The 15,956-nt window shown below is 32.2% G+C and overlaps 1 protein-coding gene across 1 annotated transcript in view; it reads right to left on the reverse strand.

The window, feature by feature from the left end:
* The window catches only part of alpha-Catr (alpha-catenin related), a 233,368-nt gene that overhangs the window by 88,543 nt on the left and 128,869 nt on the right, over positions 1-15,956 (reverse strand). The window contains exon 8 of the mRNA XM_072536256.1: positions 11,309-11,587. Coding sequence (XP_072392357.1) covers positions 11,309-11,587 — 279 coding nt within the window. The remainder of the gene's footprint in view (positions 1-11,308; positions 11,588-15,956) is intronic.

A 15,956-nucleotide genomic window follows, 5' to 3' on the forward strand; every position in this document is an offset into this window, starting at 1 on the left:
TTAGCTCCTAGATATTTATATTTTATCACTCTCTCTCTATTTTCTGTCCACCAAGAGTTAGTTGTTCATTATTTATTGGACTCCTTGATACTATCATAAATTTATATTGTTCTGAAGCTATTTTCTTGTGGCATTTTAAATTAATTTATATTTAAATGGGAATAAGCCACAATTAAAGGTTAAAATACGTTTATTGACGTTTCAATTTCCACTTCGATTTCCGAAGTGGAAATTGAAACGTCAATAAACGTATTTTAACCTTTAATTGTGGCTTATTCCCATTTAAATATAAATTATCATAAATTTTGTAATGTAAACAGCAAGGAAATAAAGAAGGAAAAATTAAGAGGTAATTAGCCCAGTAAAGAGTAATAATTATTTAAGTAATTATTATATATTCCAAATTAATAAAGAATAAATTCGACACAGTTTAACGTATACATTCCAAAGTAAAAACAAAACGATTGACCCAGTTTAACACAAGCCTGAATGTTTAAAAAATTACGACACTTAGACCTTGTTGGAAATTAATACAAGGTAAGAATTGTTAAACAAGTGAGAAGAATTGAGCTGAGTAAGTAGTTTTACATAGCGTGATCCAGTTTAACACATGGAATACGTGACATAAAGAATCTAAGGTAGAAGTTGGCGATACATAAAAACGGAATGAAGTGGGTCAGAGAGGACAGTAGTAGCGCGGCGCCTGAGGGCCCCACGCGAGAGCGGCGTTAGTGGGAAGTGGTCACGCAGCAGCTCCACGCCATAGTGTGGAGATCGGAAGGTACGCAGACAGTGGACGCGTTATTTAACTCGACGGGGTAGTGTGACGTATAAAGTGTCGGCAACTGGAGATTCGAAGGTACGAAATCTCAAATCCCGGTAGACTGGAGGCGTATTCCCTAGCTAGAGCCTAGATACGCAGAGGTAACTAAGATCTCTATATACTAACCCCAGGTATATCTAATAATACGGAAATTGTCTGATCTTTAATTCCTTGCTTGTCTTTTCTCGTCTCCCTTCGCGCCTGAGCGAACATTTTTGTCATAACTGATATTTGTAATGTACAGTCTAGTTAATACATTGTAAATTCGAAATTTTTTTGTTATTCCTAGCCGTTACAGGTCGAGACTAGAAGAGATACACATTTCGCTATGCAGTGCTCCGGCTTCTAACGTAAGCCCATAGCCTCTCACTCTTTGCAGGACCTGAGACCGAGAATTCCTTAATCCCCTTCCTTTCCAAAAAGATTTCTCTACCCTCTTGTAAATCCGCGAGGGCGACACCAGTCAGTTCAGACTAGTAGAGCCAGTAAGCCTTGCCCCGCTCGCAGGGATAAGTATCCCCTAAGAACTGTAGAGGCATTGGTAAGGAGATTGAAACAGACGTCTTCTACAATGGTGACAGCATTTATCAGAGTGGAGACAATTCATTAGAGGGGTATATTAGATTTAATTACAGCTTCCCTCAATAAATTATCCTATATATTATTAGAATGGTGTCTTCACCCCCAATATAACCTTATATATTATTAGATATTGGATATCTTATTTGTGTTGATGTCAAGTCCCATTTGAATGCATTCACTATTTATTGCATTTAGTAAAGTTTGTAGTTCATCTATACTCTCAGCCATAATAACCTGTCATCTGGTAATCATGTAAATCATAATACTGTCATACATACAGTACATAATAATCATAAACCTGTCATCGTGTTTACGATTTCTCCACCAATTCTTATTCCCTCTTTTCTTTTCCAAAGGCTTTTCTGAATATGACCTGTGAGTACACGTTGAAATGCGTCGGAGACAAGACGCATCCTTGCCTGACCCCTCTCTTAATCGGTATATTATACCTTTACTGCTTTCTGGTTCCAGTATATAGTCTTAATAAACTCAATGTCTTTGTTGTCTAAATTGAGGTTTTTTAATTCATCTATTAACTTCATATGCTGCACTCGGTCAAGGGCCTTCCTAAAGTCTATGAAGCATACATACGCATTCTTGTTATATTCCCGACATTTCTGCAAGAGTACCGTCAACGCAAATAATGCTTCTCTTGTACCCATACCTTCTCTGAAGTCAAACTGCGTTTGTTCTATCTGCTCCTCACATTTCTTATAAATTCGGTTGTGAACAATTTTCAAGACAATCTTTAAAGGGTGGCACATTAGGCTTATCAATCTATAGTCATTACATGATTTGGGATTGTTGTTTTTTGGTAGAGGTAAAAATATCGATTTAAGGCTTTTAACAGTTCAACTGGAATTTGATCAGGACCCGGTACTTTTCTTTGTTTTGCATTCTGTAGGGCATTCTTTACTTCTAAGGGTAAAATTTGTAGGTATTGTTCTTCTTCGCCTATATCTTGTTCATTCTCCGTCTCGTTATGGAATGACGAGAGGGAAATTAGAAACAGATTCTAATAGGAATAAAATAATTTCGTTGGTTTTATTTATACTTGATTTGAACGTAAAAACTTTCTCTGCAAAGACAATTGTTCCAGTAAGAATTTAGCATTGGTCACTTAACGAAATAGTCGTGCTACAAATATAAACATCGTATATTCAATTATGATATTTTTCACAGAAAGTCAAATGGAAGCTTAGTCGGATCGATAGGTATATGGGACAATATCCTGGTAAAAAGTCGAGAATGCGTTATAAGATATGATAGTAAAATCTACAGCCGATGTGGAATGACTTCGAGTAGTAGCTCTTGTAATCTACCCGTCATTTGTAACAACAAAATTCAAAAAGAAATCTAAACTTTCTACAATATATGCTGCAGAAACCGGTGTAGAAAGCTACAGCTTCTGTATAACCGGTATCCGGCAATATTGAGCCCAATACATCCACTCAAATGAAAACATTTCAGAAGGAAAAATACCTACTAAGAACGGTTTCAATAAAAAATAATTTGCTATCGTTATTTATAAACAAGGAATTTCACACAATTGAAGAAAGTTACCTACAAAACAACGTAAGTATCCAGAAACTCTCACAAGAAGGTATTAAAAGATGACAATAATTTCATATGTAAATGGCTTATCAAAAAGGTTTATACGGATAGAAAATGAATACAACAGAATTTAAAATTATCCATAGACTAAAGTCTATTCTGTCCAAAAACAATCCAAACTAGACATATGAGAGATCAAGGAACTGTATTTATATAATACTATGTAAATTTAACAATCATGTGGAAGAAACCGTGCCACTATAAACGAGCTAAATCATACATATAAAACAGAGACTTTGACAGATCCCAGATATAAAAATATGCCAGGGTCAATGAGCACAGGCTATAACAGAAAAAGAGACATCAATAATCATGTAAGAAACAGACATGAAATAGAGAAAAATCTTGATTCCACTTAATGAAAAAAAAAAAATGTGTAGCCAGCACATCAACAGAATGTAGTAAACTCTGGTTTCTAATACTAAAAGAAAAAGTCAGAAAAAGTCAAGAATATCCCAGATATAGTAGATGAAAGCTCACAGAATATCATCTAGAATTATACACAATATATAAATACATAATACATAAACAGACACTACAAACACTATAAATCACAATTTTATATCGACCTCAGGGTACAACCTCGGAATTTTCTATTCAAAACAAGGCTATCAACCTGCTAGATGGAAGCCAGATAAGTTCCCCATCAATTTTGGTCCCAAAAAAGACCCAATTAACAAAGAGCAATTGTAATAGCCTCCTTATTTGAATTTTGTTCATTTTTTCCGTTAAACTAATTCTGAAAATCAAAACGTCTCAACAAATAAATACAAAATAATAATAAAAAAATAAAAAAAAAATAAATAAAAAATCTAATCTCTAAAGTTAACAAACTATGAAATAAGGATAACTTGCATAAATAAAATTATCATTTTCATAAATAATTTACAAATTCGAAATATCCAACATCTATTAAAACAGATCAAAAGCCCAAAACATAAAATGCCATACATAATAGTGGCATGCTTAAACTCATATTGAAAACTTCGTTTTAAAGAAACATGCTAACTTATAATTAAATAATTTTAGAATTATCGCTATATGGCCTAAAAACCAAAATCATCAAAATAAATAAACTGTAGGTAAAACAAACAACAGTACACAAATAATATTGTGCTCTATTAAGACAAAAACATAAATTTTAAGTAAAAGATGTTGATAAATGCAAATAGGACATAAAAAAGTTCTTGGCAAACACAAGTGATGTCGAATAACTTAAAGCAAAACAGCAACTAGCAGAACGATGATCTTAATATATATATATATATATATATATATATATATATATATATATATATATATATATATATATATATATATATATCTTAAAATTAATGAGAAAAACAATGGCAGATAAACAGTGTTCAGAAATAAACGAAAGAGACTAATATATTATGTTGATGAGGGTTATACTATTGAATATAGTTTAACTCTTGATTTGTTTTTTAGCCTCAAAATTTCGCTAAATATTTTGAAAATTAAACTAAGCATTAAGTCACATATAGTGATTTGTTATTCTTTGTAATCTATTTAGTACCAAAACCAAGACCTTTGTCTTTATTATTAGCTTAATTTAATAATATTGTTAGTATTTATTTTTATTTTACTTCGCATTGTATTTGAACCATGTACAAACTAAGCCTCTATAAATAAAAAGAAAATTAATAAGTTTGTGGAATTATCGAACTTAAAGCCCTGTGTAATATGCCCATTATGTGTGTAGAACCGTTAAAATATAAAAATATGGGATAAGTAAAAGCAAAGAATAAGCGTCTATATTCTTTGGTAAAAGTACCGGTCAAATACATCTTTGTCTGCCATATACAAAAGTTAATGATTTTAATAATATTTAATAAAATTGAGTATAACAAATGTTTATTAATAAAAATTCTAATTTCAAGAATTATATAGGCAGTAGCGAGTTTCGAAAACAAACACCAGTAATTAATTTTGAAAATAAGAAAATAACCGAAGCTAAATAAAATTGCTTTAAATAACCCTTTAAATCTATCGATTTAATAAAGATGATATAGCAAAACTAGATTACCGAAAATAATATAAAAATATACCTAGTAAAATGTTCAATAACTGCGACTACATTGAAATTCTGTTGAAACTGGGTTGACTTGACTTCTAAATGTTTCAGGCACAACTAAACCATTATTTACTGTTTCCGAATTTCCGAGAGTATATTACGTAACCATTGCCAAGTTTATTGGATTTCGAACAAGTCGTTAAAATTGACCATTTTCTGAATTATGTAACATTTAAAGCGAAATATTGCAGAATATACTCTCTTAATATGTTTTCTTCTTAAAAAGAATAATTAGAGGCCATCTTTATTTTTAGACGTAAATAAGTAAAGAGTTTAAACATAAAAAAGAAAATGTATAACACTAAGTTGATACGTACATTTTTTAATGTGCATCCCCTAGAATTTTCTGCTTATAGAAGTAATTAGAGCGCCTTACATCAAATATTTTATACCATATGGTTTAATAGCGATTACTTACAAAATGACCCTAACTGAAAAAACCAAGCCAGTGTCGTAATTTGGACTAACAGGTAAATATCACACCTACAATTTTATATTTGTAGTTCTATGCAATTTAACCTAGTTTTATGTCAAAGTTTAAAATAAGGATGTATTGTCAATAGGTATTTAAATAAATTTAAAAAATTACATTTCTAATATTAGTAGTAGCATTAATAAGACGCAGCAAGTAACATTATATTCAAAAAATCATTCACAAACAATTATGCAGGAAAGAAAAACTTGAGAAATAAAAAAAAGTAACAAAGGAAACCAAAGAACTTTTAAAAACGGTATATAAAACTAACTTAAGTTGTAATAATAATATCGTATGGCATTTTTGCCAGGGAGATCATTTCGGACAGGTTCCGGCGCCATGTGCATATTTAACAACATCGTTTAGTAAGGCCTCTGGTGGATATAGGTACGAAAATATAGTTAACGGAGTAAAAGCAATCTACGATAGATATTTTTTTTGCGAGATTTGAAGATGCGTATATTCAGCTACTAACGTAACTGACTTTATAATAATTACAATTCTGATTGTTAGTCTTATGCATTTAAACAATTGTAATCTTAAATAAAGTCCAGTCAGAAATGCATAAAAAAATTAATATTTTTGAATAAATATTAAAATAATTAATATGCTTAATAATTATATATTATATTATGCGAAAATTATAAAAAAACTGATATTGATTTACGTGAACAATTTGATGTGTGATTTTGTGTGAAAGAATTACTAGGAAAATTTAAATTTTATACCTAAGATAATAAAATAATTTGGAGTAACGCCTGGCAACAATGTATTACAAACTGGAGCCGATGCGACTACCCTGAGAATTCTGAAGGGCAATAAGAATTGATTCGAATACGCCAGTGTAAGTAAACAAGAAGATACCAAATAAATTTTGTAGGAAGTTTTTATGTCTGTCGGGCCCAATGATATACTATATAAATATTCACGACCTATCCCTATTTCCTTTCCTTAATATCTAAAATAAAATGGGGTTGTCTTATTTAAATGTAGGTATCGTTAATTAATGTATACATGATTTAAAAATTTAAATAACAAAATATGGTACGAAAATAATTAATGAAAATAAAATAAATATTTAAAAGTCTCGTTGAAAGAGCTCGTTGGACGTCCAGCTTGTAGGGTACGCTGGCGAACTGGCGGTCTTGATAAAATGGAAGAGGAACAGCCAACAGAATAGATGTGAAGATTGTGATGTTGATAAATAAAACAATATTTGACATGAGTCTTTAAACAATATAGGCAGTATTTTTTTGTTATTTTAAAACAGCAAAATTTGAGAGAGTACTTCGCCTGAACTACATTGTTTGGATTGAATAGCTCAGTGGTCTGTTACTGGTCTCAAGCCCGAGTAAAGAGAATATTTGAAACAATGGGCTAGTAACTTATTTCATAAACATTTTATGCGCTAAATGTTTTGATCAAAAGCCTCGGAATCTAGACCAAAATACGGTACGAGGAACGCAACGGAAAGGGGTTATGGGAACGGAAACCTGGAACATTCAAAGCCCGAAAACAAAAAAATAAAAGTATTTAAATATAATATGTATGCCCATAGAGAAATAAAGAAAAAAGAAATGAAAGAAAAAGAGAATATATATATTTCTATAGTGTAGTATGTAAAAGTTCTTGAGCAAAAAGTGGTGTTTCTATAGCTATATATAAAAATAAAAGAAACAATATTAAAACCTGGTTCATTACATGACTGACTCAATTAGTGCTCTCTAGCTCTCTAGTCAGAAAAAAATGGCACTGCAAATAAACAAGAAATAGTGAGTGGAGGGAGAATCTGGTAGAAGTAAAGCAGTACAGTAAAAAGAAGGGACAATGAATAAATTAACGAAGGAGGCATGATAAAATACTTCTGCCAAATTTTCCACTACCCAGTTTGTACAATTAAGGGTTCGTGTGCACATGCGAAATTATTAAAATAATTTCACAGTTGATAGGACTGTATTAATAGGTTTAATTGAAAATAATTGGCATAGGTAATTAAATTTAATACAGACAATAATTGAATAAAGTTTATAAAATGCTTACCAATTCTACTTTTATACCTATACACTGACGGCAGTGTCAGGCGCGGTAAGTTTCTCATATGAGTTCGCTTTATCTGTAACGGATTCGCGGAGCTTTATCATGCCTATAAATTAGTTTTACTTTTTAATAAGTTTTTATGACTAAGGATCAAGAGGACAAAAGAGCGTCTTTCGTCTGTGATTACCAGCAGAGAAGGGTAAGATGATATATATTAAATGCAATATAGTAAAAACAAGATATTTGAAAAATACTTAAAATTTAAAAAACTAGAATCTAAACTAGTTGTACATATGGCTGAAAGCGACACTATTAGTTAAAGGGTAAATTGGCTACTTTTTTCATTGACCTAAGGTATTCGCCAGATAATATTTGCCTAGGAGCCATTCAATGACCTTTGTTAGGGACTAGAGGAACGGGAGAAGTCTCTTCATCTTTGATTAGTACAACTTCATTAATCTTCAAAGGATCAGTAGCAATATTTCACTTACGCCTAGTTTGGGTCACATTTAAATAAATTTTAAATTTGAAATAATTTTAAATTTTAAAATTTTGATAAATGTGCGAGATATGCTAAAAAGAGAAAAGCGGTTATGTGGTATCTCTGAAAGATCTGGTTCTGGTAGACTTGCGAGATTTTTTCCTAAAATGAAATGTCCGAACGTTAGGACTAAGAAATCGTTTAACTATTTTGCGTCCGGGGTGATGAGTCTTATGTTCAAAATGCTATTAATTTACAAATTGTTGAATAAAAAACTTCTGTAGTAAAATGAAGGTGTCTCAAAAGACGATATAGATCGTATTTGGCACCTCTATTTCGTACCTAATGTAACCCAAATTAAAAGAAGTTACGAGGCACCCCAAATTTAAATTAAATATAGTTTTTTCTACCATTATAGAAATAAGAGGCATTTTCTGATAAGTAGTTAATCAGGTGCCAAGCTTAAATTTTTAATCAAATAGAGTTTTTTCTAACATTATACAAATAAGTGGCATTTTCTGACAAGTAGTTAATCCGGTGCCAAGCTCGATTTGTACATATTTGGTCATCAGAGATATGCAGAAGGCTACGTATCTTTATATAACAAGGCTTTTCTAAGATGAGATGATCGGAACATGAAAAACCTACATAATCTACTAAGACTATTTGAAAGGGTCTTGTCGAGAGAATACGATTGGGATAAGTTGTGTTTACTTGGGTGGCTTGAACGGGAAGCATTTTTCACAGCCGTTTTTTATTTTCTTTGTTTGCCTTAGTCCGGAGATGGTACAGTATTTTGAATAAAAATTTGACAATGTGGCCAATGCATATTTTGTGATCCCTTTTATAGAGGAGGCTCTGAAACCTTTAAAAAGCATCTCAGTTCAGGATCGTGCCTGACTAATAATCTAACTTACACAATTTGACTTACTTGTTTGCCTCATATTTAAACGTATTCCTTTTACCTTTCTACTGTAACTTACAACATTTTCCTTTCTTACCTTTGCCGGTCCGGCTGTTTCTTTCTCGTCTTTCCTTTTGATCACTGCATGGATATAGTTGTGTACAATATTCAAACTTGCTTTATTTTCAATCATTCTTTCAATCATTTGTCTTACATTGACAAATTTTAAACCTGTTTTTTTTCCATTATGTTCCTTTCTACTATTTATCTGTTGCACTCCAATATCGTATGGGTCACAGTGTTTGGGTACCCGCGGTATAGGTATTCATCCGTGTCAGCCTTGTCATAGTGTCTGCACTAGGAAATAATCCAGTGCCTGTGACCTCAGTCCATCCAATCTATTAGGTTTGGGATCAGCACCTGTGTCCACTGTGCCGCATCCTCTTTGTTTTTTAATTATTTTTGCGATATTGTAATTGATATTTCCCTTTCCTATCTTCTTTCGGCCGTAGTAAGGTCCAGGTCTCTTCTCTCATATAGCTCTTTTCTTTCCACTACCAACAGATGCAGAGCAACACAGTGATGACCCACAAGGTCCCGCAGACACAGTCCTGTAAGCGCATACTACTCGCAGCCAACTGGTTTTGTTACGCATTATCTTCCCCAGCGTAGTTGTACTATTCGCAGCCTTCCGGATCACTTCTCACACCTGCTCCTTTTACTTTTTATTCTGGTGCTTACCAGGTACTTTACGTGTATCTTAGGTGTTAAACACGCCCCTTTAAATCGTAGTTTTACCCTTTGCCTAATCTTTCTCTTTAAGAATGATGTCTTCGGTCTTCCCTGCTGCGAGTTTGAGTCCGTCCTGCGTAATGATCGTACAGAATGCGTACAGAACCCGGCATTTAAAATCTGGCTCATTCCACGCTACTACCAAGACAAGAAGATCATCCGTGAATGCAAAGAGGCTTGTACAGTCTCCGTATTAATAGTTCACAACCCAGTCAGATGCTTCTTGAATTCGCCATATGCTTGGTGACATAGCAGTTGAGGCATCCGATTGTTTTTCCCTTGCATTCCAACGCTATGTGACCCTCTTTTTTACATAGGAAGCAACATCCTTCTTCCATCCATCTTCAGTTTTGCATTTACAGTGCCCTTGCTTAGGTAAAAAGGTGAGATATCTTAGTATTTCTACCCTTTATTTTCACATTGCAAACGTTTTACACAAACGATTTTTCTTTGATTTTGCTCATGATTATCACTCCATTTTGTTCTCTGGGCTTGGTGTTTATTTTGGCTCACCCTCTTCTAGCGTTTTTGCCTAAAAGCGTGATCGTTACACCCCTTCCTCTTGCAGCATTTTCCAGATTTATTCCTTTCGATGTTTTAACTTCTAGTGCTGCCGGCGTGTAGATCAGCACATTTTCTGGATTTAGTTTTCAAAAATAATGGTTCTCCTTCTGTTTTTGTGCCTTGAAAACCGTAATTTAGCGTTTTTCTCAGTTTTTAATTATTTATAACTCGAAAACGATTGAGTTTACAAAAAACTACAGAAGAAAAAAATGATTGTTACAATTTGTTAAAAAAAAAGTTATTATAAAAAATTTAAACAAATTTAAAAGTGACTACGCAAAAAATCTGATAAGAATATTTTTTCGAACCAACCCGAGCTTTTCGTATTTTCTAATAACATATTTACATATTTGTATATTATGTATGTTTTTTGTGTTGTGTGGTAAGTGTAGAATATTATAGGCGGCCTTTAGAATAAACTAGTTTTAAACTAACGAAATTAGACAGCGTCTAGATTTTTTATTTCTTAGAAAAGCTGCCCAAAGTATACCGCGAAGATGTGTTCAATTGAAAAATAGCACATTCGTTAAGTCATTCTGTAACTTAGTACACTCTTGTTATTGTTATACGGTTTTTATTGACATATTAGTTTTAATGAATGTTCTATTTATATTTTGAAATTAGATCCAATAAACCCTTAGCACTAGACTCATTGATCCACAAAAAATGTTGCTCTTTATATTTTGTATAGCACTGTATTAAAAATATTCTTAATATACCTAGATCATTCTAGTATTTAACTTATCCAGAGTCAATGAAAGAGTTCTATGCTACTATTGAAATCTCTTCTTATTAAGCTTAGCTGAAAACTGTCTAAGTGTACTCAAAATATAGAAAATGAATACCACCATAGTATTAGAGTAAATTTTAGTTTAACAAACATAAAGAGAAACAATTTCTAAAAAATAGATGTTTATATTAAATAACGTATTGTAACTTACCCCTGGTCTTGGCAGAGACATATAAACTTGTTTCTCCGGTCTCGATTGCGTGGCATCAATGACATCTTTCACCATTGTCGTCACGTCAGAAATAAGCCACTGATACATATCAGCAAAAACTTCAAGATTCTCTTGTGCAATTTTGCTGCTGGGAACAGCGGCCAAGCACTTTGCTGCCGTTATCACTTGAGGACCGTAAACACGTAAATTTATTTCCGTAAATTTTGCAGATACTTGAAGCGTGTCGGAAATGGCCACGTTTCTAAGTAATTTGCAGACCTATATTAAAAACAAAAATATGATAATAATTATATAGCATTGTCTACTAATAATACAAAGCTTTTATTTTTTCCCTTTATTTTTAATGCTTTGCCGAGGCATTTTATAACCATGGCATTTTGACTTTAAATTCTTAGGTACTTCTATCTGACATTGAATACATGAGCGCGCCCAATAATGTTTAATATAATTTCATTAATTATAAATATGATATACAAATAAAATAATAAATTATAAATAATATAAATAAATGATAATCTAATCTAGGTATTTACTTTCTGTCAACTTCAAGCATTTAAGAGTATTTGATAAGAAAGTAACGACAAACCACAAACCATTATACATTTTCCTTTAATTTTATAACGACAAACTATTATACATTTTTTTTTTAATTTTAGGACTACAAAGCGACATCTTGGACGCTGACCATATAGGATATTGTAAAAGAAAAAACAAAGATATGGATCATAGTGAGTAGAAGCAGTTGGAGGATGAGGATTATTTAGACCATAAAAAGTTAAAAAATTACTTCTTCTATATTGGTATTAAAGCTTTTAAAAAAGTATAATTGTACATAAGTAAAAAAAATCAAAGGCAACAATTAATCAACGATCCAAAGATCGAACTGAATTAATTATGTTTAGGGATATATTAAGCTCTAAGGGATTTCTCTCTGATGTCAATTTTAAATAAATTCCAACGACCCATTAGCCCAGTAGCATTATTTCTAAAACAAACATAACTTTGATAATTATATCTCCATATCCTTTTTGTTTTGTTCTCAAATTACAGAAATTTAAAAAAGCAGCTGGCGAGCCTTCTAATATTGCTAAAGATAGAAATGTTTAGTGTTTATATCAAATATTTCTGTCTCTTTCTTTTCCTCCCTCTTTCTCTGGCCCTTTCATCTTAGTCTATAGTGTCCTCATTTCCTTAAGCGCTCTCAACAATTATTATTGTTGTAAACGTAAAACTAAAAAATTGCATTGTGGTGTCAAGTAGATACATGTAAACCTTATAAGCTCCGGTATATTCATGTTATTTGGTAACATTACTTTGGTATTTAATATACTCATTCAGTATATTAGTTATTTGCATAATGATATTGTAAATAAATAACTGCTGGTAAATTCAAGAAGTGACGGTACGGATTGGTGCTTTTGCCGTCATACGCTACTAAAAACTCAACAAAGTCTTAAACATTTTAGAAAAACTTATTTGTGTTGATCATTTATTTTATTTTTAGAACTTTACCAATTGCTTTGATTCTAATTTGTATATATCACTATTATTCAAAGTGTAAGTAGAGCATGTAGATATTACTGTGTTGACCCTCTTCCTATACCTACATTAAAGTAATCCGCTGGGCTAAGGTAGATTACTATTGAAGATATAATTTAACTAGAGTGCATTGCTTACTCTACTATATGCTTTTATGGCCCTTTTATAGGGATCATCGCCCAAAAAACCTCCAGTAACGAATGTGCACTTGTATCACATTTTTATAAAACTCCAAAAGATAAGGCTCATCCTTGGCACCAAGTATCTCGGAGACCACCACCGTTAGGATATTTGTGTTCAGTGACAAAAACCCCTGAGTAGTCATATTGAAATCATTTCCGTTAATTGTTCTTGATTTACAAATTTATCATTTTTCATAACTTCGAAATGCACTTTGGAGAATGCATTTTCCTTATTCATTAAGCAATTTTTATTTCCAAAATCATTTTTTTTCAAAAAACTTCCTGACTCTCTAACGAATAAAATGCAATAAGTTTCATTGAGATCTATTCAACTGCAAAAAATTGGTAGATTTGGGGCTTTTGACTGCATCATTGCTGCCTTGCCTAGTTGCTCGGTACTGTTAGATCATCGGCGAGATATTTCATAGAGGTGAATGACACCAAAATGTGTTTGAATGGACATTGAATTGACATTTCAAAAATGTTTGAAGACCAAAAAAACAGGAATATTTAGGTACAAATCAAAGAGAAAAGCAAGTACCATTTAATAAAAGATGGCAAAAATCACTATATCAAACTTTATTCTAAAATATACACATATCATGCGTACCACAAAATAATCACATGAAATATTCATATAAAGCAATCCAATATCATATTAAATGTATCATATCTACCACAAAATAATCGAATAACATAATCGGACAACGTGATCAACAAAATTAGTCAAATATCATATCAAATAACGTAGATAGATATCATATCAAATGAAAGAGTTGATTTTTATATCAAGTATATCATACATAAGTATACTTCTTTTTCTTCTTCTTCTTCTTCTTCTTTTTCTTCTTCTATTTATATAGATATGACTCTGCCTGTTTTTAAATGTGCCTCCAGTAAGTTGCTGTTCCATCTTTTTCGTGGTCTTCCTACTGATCGTCTTCCTATTGGGGAACCGTCTTTAGCCGTCGTTACTACTTTATTTATTGTTATTCAGCTTACATGATCCTTCCAATCTACTCTTCTGTTTCTTACCCAGTTCTTAATGGTCTCCACCTTACATCTACGTCGTATATCTGTCCTTCTAGCTCTAGCCCATAGTGTCTTACCATCATTTTTCTAAGTGTTTTCATCTCTGCTGTTTTTAACATCCTTTTGTCCTTTCTGTGTCAGGTCTTGTTTCTGCCGCATATGACATTATTAGTCTGATGACTTTTTTTGTAAAATCTGGCTTTCGTTTCTTTCCCGATATTTTTATTTTTCCATATCGTTTCCTTCGTGTTAACGAAATTAACGTGTTAAATTTTCTGGCGGTTATATTAAATTGGTTCAGCATACATTGTAAATCGTCTTCACTTTGAGAGAGTAGTATTGCGTCGTCTGCATAGCAGATTATTTTAGGTTGTTTTTCTCCCATTTGGTATCCTTTTTTTAGTTCTTACTTTTTTTATTATTTCATCCATAATCAGGTTGAACAATAGAGGATTTACGGAATCTCTCTGTCTTATCCCATTGCCAGCTTTAATAGGGTCGGTTAGTTCTTTTTCTACTTTTACTTTTATTGTGTTGTTTTGGTAGATATTCTAGATCGTTATGATTATTCGTAAAGGTATCTCTCATCCCTAGAGTAAGTGAATAACGTCTTTTAATTTGACCCGGTTAAATGTTTTCTTAAGGTCCACGAAACATAGATATGCCGGTTTGTTGTATACTAATGATTGCTCTTGCCCTTGCTTCGTTATAAATATAGGGTTGTTGCATGATCTTTCTGACCTAAAACCTTGTTGTTCTTCTGCTAGTGTTATAATTTCATTCAGTTTATTTGTTATCACTTTGGTTGTTAATTTTACTGTTGTATTTAATAAATTAATTTTATTAAATTTTAATTTAAATTAATTTCTCTGCAATTTTCTGGGTCCGATATGTCTCCCTAATTGAAAAGAGGTATTAGGATGCTTGATCTCTATTCTTGAGAAATTGTGTTTTGTTCTATTATTTTTTGGATTAGTTTTAATAGTTGTTTGGTCAGATCTCGTCCTCCGTACTTGAAGAGTTCGTTCGGTATTCCTCTCCTGGTGATTTTCTATTTTTTTAATTTCGTTAATGCTTCCTTTACCTCTTCCTCCTTAATATTTATTTCTTTGTTTGTCGTCATCTCTGGTGTTGGTGGTTCATTATCGTCAACTTTAGCAAATAGGGATCGAAAGTAGTGTACCCATGTTTCCTCTGAATGTGTTTCGTTGTTATTATTCTATTCTTCTCTTTTCTTTGTCCTCTGATCATTATCCATATTTCTTTTTGTGTCCCGTAGAAGTCGTGTTCCATCTGTTTTAAGAAGCTCTGCCAGTGTCACCTTTTTATTTGTCTAACTAAAGTATTTGTTTCATTTCTAATTGGTTTATAGTGGTTGTATGACTGTTGTGTTTGTTGTGTTCTGTATTGTAGAAATGTTTTTTTTTCTTTTCTTTACATTTTGTCTTCACTTCCTCTCTAAACCATGGTGTTTTCTTTTTTGATATGTTAGTGTTCGTTGTTACTTTCTTCTCCCCAAGTGATTTTGTTGCTGCGTTAATTATGTTATTTTTGAGTTTTTCCCAGCTTTTCTTTTCACTGTTATCGTTTTCTAATATTTTATTCCCAGCGATATTTTCTGATATTCTTTTCCTGTATAAGTAGTCCGTGGATTCTGTATTTAGTCCTTCGACTTTGATTTTTGTTTGTGTTGTATTTCAGGATGATTCATATTTTCTATATTATTAGGCTATGGTTGCTTTCTACATCTGCTGAGTTGAGGCATCTTACATCGATTATTTTCGACGGATCTATACCTCTGTTGGTTATAACATAATCTACCACAGACCTTTGTCCACGGGTGTTATTAAATGTATATTTGTGTTGGTTTTTGT

The sequence above is a fragment of the Diabrotica undecimpunctata genome, chromosome 6 (genome assembly GCF_040954645.1).
Source record: "Diabrotica undecimpunctata isolate CICGRU chromosome 6, icDiaUnde3, whole genome shotgun sequence".
Classification (NCBI taxonomy): Eukaryota; Metazoa; Arthropoda; class Insecta; order Coleoptera; family Chrysomelidae; genus Diabrotica; species Diabrotica undecimpunctata.